Below are 7,874 nucleotides of genomic sequence, written 5' to 3'. Positions count from 1 at the left end.
GACCCGTAAGTAATAATTTAATGGTAGTCTACACCTGTTGTTTACGAAGCATGTGACAAATACAATTTGATCTGAGTGTAATGTGTGTATTTATTTGAGATTAACCAAGTGCCACACTCAGCCCTGTCTTTGGCGGGTTCTTAATGTCGCGTGGCCGAGTATTTGGCTGAATCGCGCGTCCCCGAGAGAATATGTCACGTGTTTCCACGAAAGCCAATCAGTGTCTGCGGAACGAGAGACCAAAGCGCGTTCCCGTGTTTGCGGAGGAGAAGAGCATATAGCTTAAAGAGGTGCAAACGAAAACACAACCAATATTGCATTTTAACCCGCAAATCCTTTAAAGAAAACCCATCAAAATGTCGGAGGAGAAACCAAAGGTAAGGCTAGCCGTCTATCAACATATGATGGGTATTTAAGGGGATTAAAACAGTCTAATGTCAAATAGCGCCTGAAATATGCAATAAAAAAATGGCCCGGTTTGCACGTTTGTCTGAATCGGCGCACTGTTTGTTTCGTAGTTAAATGAATGGAGTCCTGCCTCCGGATACGATATATCTAAGTTTATCAGATATAAAGGCTATTAGAACTGTTATACGAAATATTAAGACCAGAAAATAGAATTGTTGTAACAACTACCACTTACATTTCGAAGTTGAATACACCGATAGCGTTTGCGGGTTTTTCTTTGTGGAAGCCATACCACGCTAGCCGCTAGCTAGCTAAACGCCGCAAGAAAAGCGGCACAAAATGTGACACCATTTGGAAGCCGTATTCGAGTGATTTAGATGCATTCGTCGGCAACCACTTATTGAAATGGCTAAATAACATAATTAGTTACTGCACTGTATCTTTTAGGCCAGTAAACACGCATGGCGTTGGCCAGGCGCCGGTAAGACCAGGTATAGCTAGCTAGTTCATAAGTGGTCTGTACGAAATGGTTCCTAACCACTGATTGATACAGTATTTGGATATATATATTTGATTTGAGGTACTAGGACAAGCTGAACGTGGATTTTGCTATGGATAACGCCTGTGTCTAGTAGCTGGCTGCCTCAGTCACAGCCTTCAGGTTCCGCGCATTCCCCAGACCCAGTGCCACCCACAAACAACCCGAATTCACAGGGCAAGAACACTACCTACCCCATGTCCAGATCTTACCAGAGACGTATGAGGCCTAACAGTGGTTGTACAAGTCATCAATTGTTTGCCTCTCCAAGACAGAGAAGCATTGAAGACTGAATAACTACATTGTTAATCTTTTAATTGCTGTTTGGTTGTGTTTCAGGAGGGCGTGAAGACTGAGAACGACCACATTAACTTAAAGGTAGCCGGTCAGGACGGCTCTGTGGTTCAGTTCAAAATCAAGAGACACACTCCGCTCAGCAAACTGATGAAGGCCTACTGCGAACGTCAGGTCAGCACAGTCGCCAATCAGACACCTTGCCCTCCTACCTGCTGCCTCAATGGCGAAAGACTGGAGCAGGGGCACACTGAACATTGCTCATAGAAATATTATCAATAGAGCTGACCTGATTCCTAATACTAGAGGAGTATCTGTTCCATGTATTTCTAATGTGTCCTCTCTCTCCTGCAGGGGCTCTCGATAAGGCAGATCAGGTTCAGGTTTGACGGACAGCCAATCAATGAGACAGACACACCTTCACAGGTACACTGCACAGACAATTGGCAGCTCTCTCTATTCTCTATAAACACCCTCTACTCACACTATTCTCTTATCTCGTTCTTAATCACTCTAAAGCACAGCCTCTCTGAAGCCATTATCCTTCTCTCAACTAAAGCACACATGCTCTCAATGAACTTGATTATTTTCTCACAGTACTTCCCACTACATCTCCCCCTCATGGAATCACTCTTTACTAGATCCCTCTCCTTCCATCTCACACATGTTAATTCTCTCTCTTTAGCTGGAGATGGAGGATGAAGACACCATAGATGTTTTCCAACAGCAGACAGGCGGCCTCTGCTAATCCCCCCCCCCCCCCCCGTTACAGTGATTGACATACCCAAACCATGCCCACTGCTCCTCTCCAGTCACACTTCAGCTTCTGTGTTCCATTGTTGTTGTTTTTTAAAAATATGTCTGTCTCGGTTTTGTCCAGGGGGGTGGGAGTGGGATGAATTTGCCCCTTAGACACTGATTTAAGGTCAGTTATTAGTGTACCCCATATTGGATGAGGTTAAGTTTAGGAGATGACATGATCATAGATCTGTGGTAAGGGGCAACTTCTACTTTGAGGCTTCCCCATTGTCTGTGTTTCCTTGTTCTTATTTTAAAAGATGTCTGGCGCAGTTTTGGGTGGGGGGGGGGGGCTCCCCTCAAATGTCTGTCTTGGTCAACATTGATCTCTTCAACTGTCTTGGACAGCTTCCGGGTCTTTCCAATGCTAAGAATCATGGGTTTTGATCTATAAACAACCCCCTACACCTAAGCCACTTGTGTAGTGTTTTGTATTTATCCAACACCTCAAATCTACAAAGGGGTTAGGGGTGGCTTCTGGACCCTTCCAATGGTTTGACATGGGGGACGCCCTAGTTTTTTTCAAGGGTGAAAACCAAGGGTGCATCTCAAGTCTTATGTTGCCTCCTCCTTCATTTGGCACCGATCTGAACATTCAGGCTAAGGTGGATGCTGACCATGGAATAAGCTTTCACCTGTCCAGTTCTTTAGTGTCAGTTTTACAAGAAAGGAGGGGAGACCCCTTGTCACAAGGAAGCTACTTGTACTGTTGAGATGCATCCCTAGTTTTTTAGACGGCAGTCAAGGGGGAATATTCCCTGATTCCATATATGGGATAATTTATTTTTATTTTTTTCAGTGGTCTGTTCTTACAGCAACCCTGTCAGTGAATCTGCTTTCGGTTTTTGGGTAGGGGTTTAAGGTGGGAGGGAGGAGTCATCCTTAAACACTGATACCGGGTCATATAATTTGCATCCCCATAATGGTTAGTGTTTTTGGGGGTTAAGGTTTTCTGATCCTAGATCTGTGTTTAGGGGCTACGGCTACTTGGATCATAAGGGGAGGGGCAGTTATGTTCTTTATCCACAAGTTTTGTCATATGGTATAAGTTTGGTTTCTCTACTGATTTGTACATTGTTTGGCGTCTTTTACTACTGTAAACAATAAATATAGTTTGGTACTCGGGCTCCTTGTCACGGCTCCTCCTTTAAACGTGTGTGAGATAGAAACGGGCTCATTCAGTGGACTGTCGGTTACAATCCATGATTCGCATGTGTGTCTTCAATGTATTGTCTACGGTCGTGTATGTTCTACCTATTGTGTATATGTTAGACCCTATCCAGCAGTATTTCACAGTATGGTCACTGAAATGTTTTCACAGCTGCATAAAGAGACCAGCAGGGGGTGCTACTGTCTATTGGTACGCAGTTGTCTGTCTCCCCATCCCTGTCTTCCCTTTCTATCAGCAGGTCCCAGTTCAGCAGAAGTAAAGTGGGGACTATATCCTGAGTGTCTGTATTTGTGTGCTTGCATGTTTCTGTTCAAGCGTTTAATCATGACAAGGGCCGCGGTGATTAGATTCTTATTTTGGCCAAAGCCCGTCCTCCGTGACCCGGAAACCGGCTGAGGACCGTGTCGGTTCGTTATTAGGTGAATGGAGGAGTCTGCCTCTGTCCTTGACGAAGTCCTCCCATGGGGGAAGCACAAGTACATTCTTGAAATCTCCTCTGCCGAAATCCACTACACTCCCTTGAATAGGCTGCTGTGTTCTCGGAGGACTAGATTCACACAATTAAAAACAATATACATTCAAATTCATTTTTACCACTTTGAACTTGTATTTTGGGATTCCTCTGTAAATGTCATCCTGAAGGAGGAGAATAATTTAATACAACTGCATTTGTTTCTTCTCGATAACCTTTGACCTTTTTCAAAAGGAGGAGAGGACCAAGGAGTTAACAAAAACCAATTGAAGATCTCCCTTTTTTTATTACACCTGTGCTTGCGGTCAGCCATCTGTCAGGATGTTAGATCGCTCTGTGATTGGCTGATGCAGTCAGATTAAGCACAGTCAATTGATAGCCTGGTGGGATAGAGATACAAGAAGGGAGAAAGTTATGTCATGATCCTGTCAGATCCTGTAGTCAATATAAATGGCTAGGAGAAACACACTAGACTAGTCTATATAGGACACCTTCCTCCTGCCCAGTGATCCACCAAAGCACACAAACGTGCTCTTGAAAAGGAAAAATAGAGCAGTAAAAGGTGTATAACAGAGTGAACACCCCTCCTTTCTCTCCCTGATCTGTATTGGAATAGCTATTTGAAGCCTGGGCATGGCTGAAATACACACGTACACAGACACACATTGGTCCAACCTCCCGGGTCCGCACCTGAGAGTTGTACCTAATTCCCCTCTACAATTTTTATTACATTTTCTCAGACTGTAATATGAGCAAATCTGTTATGAAAACATGTGTCTTATGTAAATTAACTCGCCACAGTAACACAACGCACAGTCATTCACTCCTCAGCTACTACAATAATAAAGGTCCTAATAACAGGGATCTTGGTTAATATGGTAATAGCTTAGCTGGTATCAAGCACTCTGTTGGTGTAGCAGAGGTCACCGGTGGTATGTATGTTTTCAAATGTATTTATTTTCCTTTTAAAAATGACTACTTTGACTCTTTATGGTGTTTATCTAATGTAAAGCTATTTTGTAGTACAGCTCTTTATTTCTGTATCTATAGCCCAAACAACTCCGCCTTGGGTATTCATCTTGCTCTCTCTCTTTCTCACACACTCAGAGTATGTGAGAGACACAGTTGGCTTCTGTTCTACTCTGTGAAATGATTGACAGACTGGTTAGTGATTTGCATGGGCCTGGAAAATAAGATAAGGGGCTGGACCAGACAGAACTAACACATTAGGAGCCTGTCTGCCTTGGCTGAAGTCAGATGTTGTAGAGTAGTTTAGATCCAGGCTTCACTTTGTCATCTGGACTCTCTCTGTTGGAAGATGGTGCTTCCTACGCACACTCTCTAAGGACCATCTAGACACACCTCACACACAAACGTACACACTACATTACACATACTCACACACGCGTGTTGGAGATGAGCGTCAATTGGCGTTCGGATCAGTCGCAGTGCTTGCGATTGGCTGGAGCAAGCTGTTATGTCATCTCTGATGCTGCTGTTGCCTCTGCTGCTGTTTCTCGGGTTAAGGGTCATCAACGCAGCTGCAGAGACATGGAGACCATGTAGAGGTACATTCTATTAAATGCGCTATGAAAATATCTGCGTGTGTGTGGGTGCTGTAACCTATCCAGGGACACATTTGATTGTGACACATAACACTGTACTTCCTGTCAGATAGCGGCTCTCTCAGGTTATACTGTAGAGTGTCATTAAACACACCACTATCTCTTTCTCTTGTTTGCATGCAGTAGGGATGCTAGTTCAAATAGTAACTCCTTACATTTTCCCTGACACCCAAAAGTACTCGTTACATTTTGAATGCTTAGCAGGACTGGAAAATTCACACACTTATCAAGAGAACACGTGGTCATCCCTACTGCCTCTGATCTGACAGACTCACTAAACACAAATGCATCTTTTGTCAATGATGTCCGCGTTGTAGTGTGCCCCTGTTTATCCGTACATTTTAAAAACAAGAAAATGGTGGTGTCTGCTTTGCTTAATATAAGAAATTTGATACTTATGTATATTTTAGCAGTTACATTTAGAACCATATACTTTTAGACTTTTACTCAAGTATTATTTTACTGGGTGACTTACTTTTACTCGAGTCACTTTCTATGAATGTATCTATACTTTTACTGAAGTATGACAACTGAGTAAATTTTCCACCACTGTGTGTGTGTTTGTGTATAACACAGATACCAGCCATGTGTGTGAGTGTTTGGCGTGTTTAACTTGATTTTCCAAAATTTTGATGCAAATCACTCATGCACAGATAACTCTTCTACACGTAGATAATTCTTCTACACGTATGTACAGATCATGCCAATAACCTACCAGACATTTCCCAGCCACCCCGTAAACTCTGACTAACCTTACCTGATATCATACTCAAGAAACTACAACACACGATCTTGCTGCTCTCACCACCTAAAGCAGTTTCCCACTATTTAGGAAATGCTAACTATCTCTCTCTCCCCTCTCTCTCTCACTCCCCCCTCTCTTTCTCTCTCTCCCCTTCTTCCTCACTTTCTCACTCTTTCTCTCTTTTTTCTTGCTTTCTCTATCTCTGTTTCTTTCTCTCCCACTCTCTCACTTTCTTATTCTTTCTCTCTCCCCGTAGACCTGCTCCCCCTAGACTTTCTGTCCCGTGTTCTCCCCAGGGCAGGGGAGGGGGCGAGGGGGGTAACAGGAGGGGGGGTGCATCTGATCCAGTCTGGGGGTGTGAGGGGTGTCCGTCTGTCCCGTTCTCACCCTTCCCTGGACTTCCCGTTCTCCCAGCACCTCGTCAACTGTCACCTCTTCCCCAGAGAGTTCTCCATTGTCACCACCCTGAAGGTCAGCCTTGTCGCCAGGGGTTCGAAACACCTGCGGCAGCATTACAGCATGCTAGTAGATACCATAGACTTCCAGTCATTGCGCTAACGCTAGTTAGCATTGGGGTGTGAAACTACTTCTAACTACTGGATGCAGAGTGAAAGAGAGTGATCTGACTCGAGGTATTTTACTGGTTTGTAACTCACTGACACCGTCCCCGGTTAGAGGGTAATAAAGCTGCCCAAGAGTTAACACACAGGAACTTTAAACACACTGAGGAAGATGAACATGGCGATGAAAAGTAGGAAGGGTAGTAGTTCTGTTGAAGGAAATGAAAGGCAATGAATATACTGTACATACGATAACACAAGAGCATAATAACAGTAATAAAGGTCTGTATAAATGGCATATAATCCCTGAACATGTTTACAGGTTACAAGCTATACATAATGCAACAACAACAACTCTCTTTCTCTCTCTCCCCTTCTTCCTCACTTTCTCACTCTTTCTCTCTTTTTTCTTGCTTTCTCTATCTCTGTTTCTTTCTCTCCCACTCTCTCACTTTCTTATTCTTTCTCTCTCCCCGTAGACCTGCTCCCCCTAGACTTTCTGTCCCGTGTTCTCCCCAGGGCAGGGGAGGGGGCGAGGGGGGTAACAGGAGGGGGGGTGCATCTGATCCAGTCTGGGGGTGTGAGGGGTGTCCGTCTGTCCCGTTCTCACCCTTCCCTGGACTTCCCGTTCTCCCAGCACCTCGTCAACTGTCACCTCTTCCCCAGAGAGTTCTCCATTGTCACCACCCTGAAGGTCAGCCTTGTCGCCAGGGGTTCGAAACACCTGCGGCAGCATTACAGCATGCTAGTAGATACCATAGACTTCCAGTCATTGCGCTAACGCTAGTTAGCATTGGGGTGTGAAACTACTTCTAACTACTGGATGCAGAGTGAAAGAGAGTGATCTGACTCGAGGTATTTTACTGGTTTGTAACTCACTGACACCGTCCCCGGTTAGAGGGTAATAAAGCTGCCCAAGAGTTAACACACAGGAACTTTAAACACACTGAGGAAGATGAACATGGCGATGAAAAGTAGGAAGGGTAGTAGTTCTGTTGAAGGAAATGAAAGGCAATGAATATACTGTACATACGATAACACAAGAGCATAATAACAGTAATAAAGGTCTGTATAAATGGCATATAATCCCTGAACATGTTTACAGGTTACAAGCTATACATAATGCAACAACAACAACTAACTATTAAGAACAATATATACATGTCACACAACTCACTTTGGGCACACACACCATCCCACAAGTCCAGAGATATGAGTGAGTCCAGTTGATGATAGGCAGAGACAGATGTTGCTCTCTGCCGC

At 44.1% G+C, this 7,874-nt stretch overlaps 1 protein-coding gene across 1 annotated transcript; it reads left to right on the top strand.

Moving 5' to 3' along the window:
* The first annotated feature begins 219 nt into the window (after nt 1-219).
* On the top strand, nt 220-3,163 carry LOC139566247 (small ubiquitin-related modifier 3). The gene is made up of 4 exons (XM_071387287.1): nt 220-377; nt 1,286-1,414; nt 1,595-1,666; nt 1,926-3,163. The coding sequence occupies exons 1-4, from the start codon at nt 357-359 to the stop codon at nt 1,986-1,988; spliced, it is 285 nt and encodes a 94-aa protein (XP_071243388.1). The 5' UTR covers nt 220-356; the 3' UTR covers nt 1,989-3,163.
* Nucleotides 3,164-7,874: the final 4,711 nt, after the last annotated feature.

This window comes from Salvelinus alpinus, chromosome 38 (assembly GCF_045679555.1).
Source record: "Salvelinus alpinus chromosome 38, SLU_Salpinus.1, whole genome shotgun sequence".
In the NCBI taxonomy this organism is placed as follows: Eukaryota; Metazoa; Chordata; class Actinopteri; order Salmoniformes; family Salmonidae; genus Salvelinus; species Salvelinus alpinus.
Note: the sequence above shows the minus strand (reverse complement) of the source record. Positions and strands in the feature narration are given on the sequence as shown.

What these genes read in the sequence shown, in the direction of transcription:
- LOC139566247 (XM_071387287.1), top strand. Translation starts at nt 357, where the DNA reads ATGTCGGAGGAGAAACCAAAG. An exon ending in AGGCCTACTGCGAACGTCAG is followed by an intron (nt 1,415 to 1,594) that starts GTCAGCACAGTC and finishes TCTCTCCTGCAG; the next exon opens with GGGCTCTCGATAAGGCAGAT. An exon ending in AGACAGACACACCTTCACAG is followed by an intron (nt 1,667 to 1,925) that starts GTACACTGCACA and finishes CTCTCTCTTTAG; the next exon opens with CTGGAGATGGAGGATGAAGA.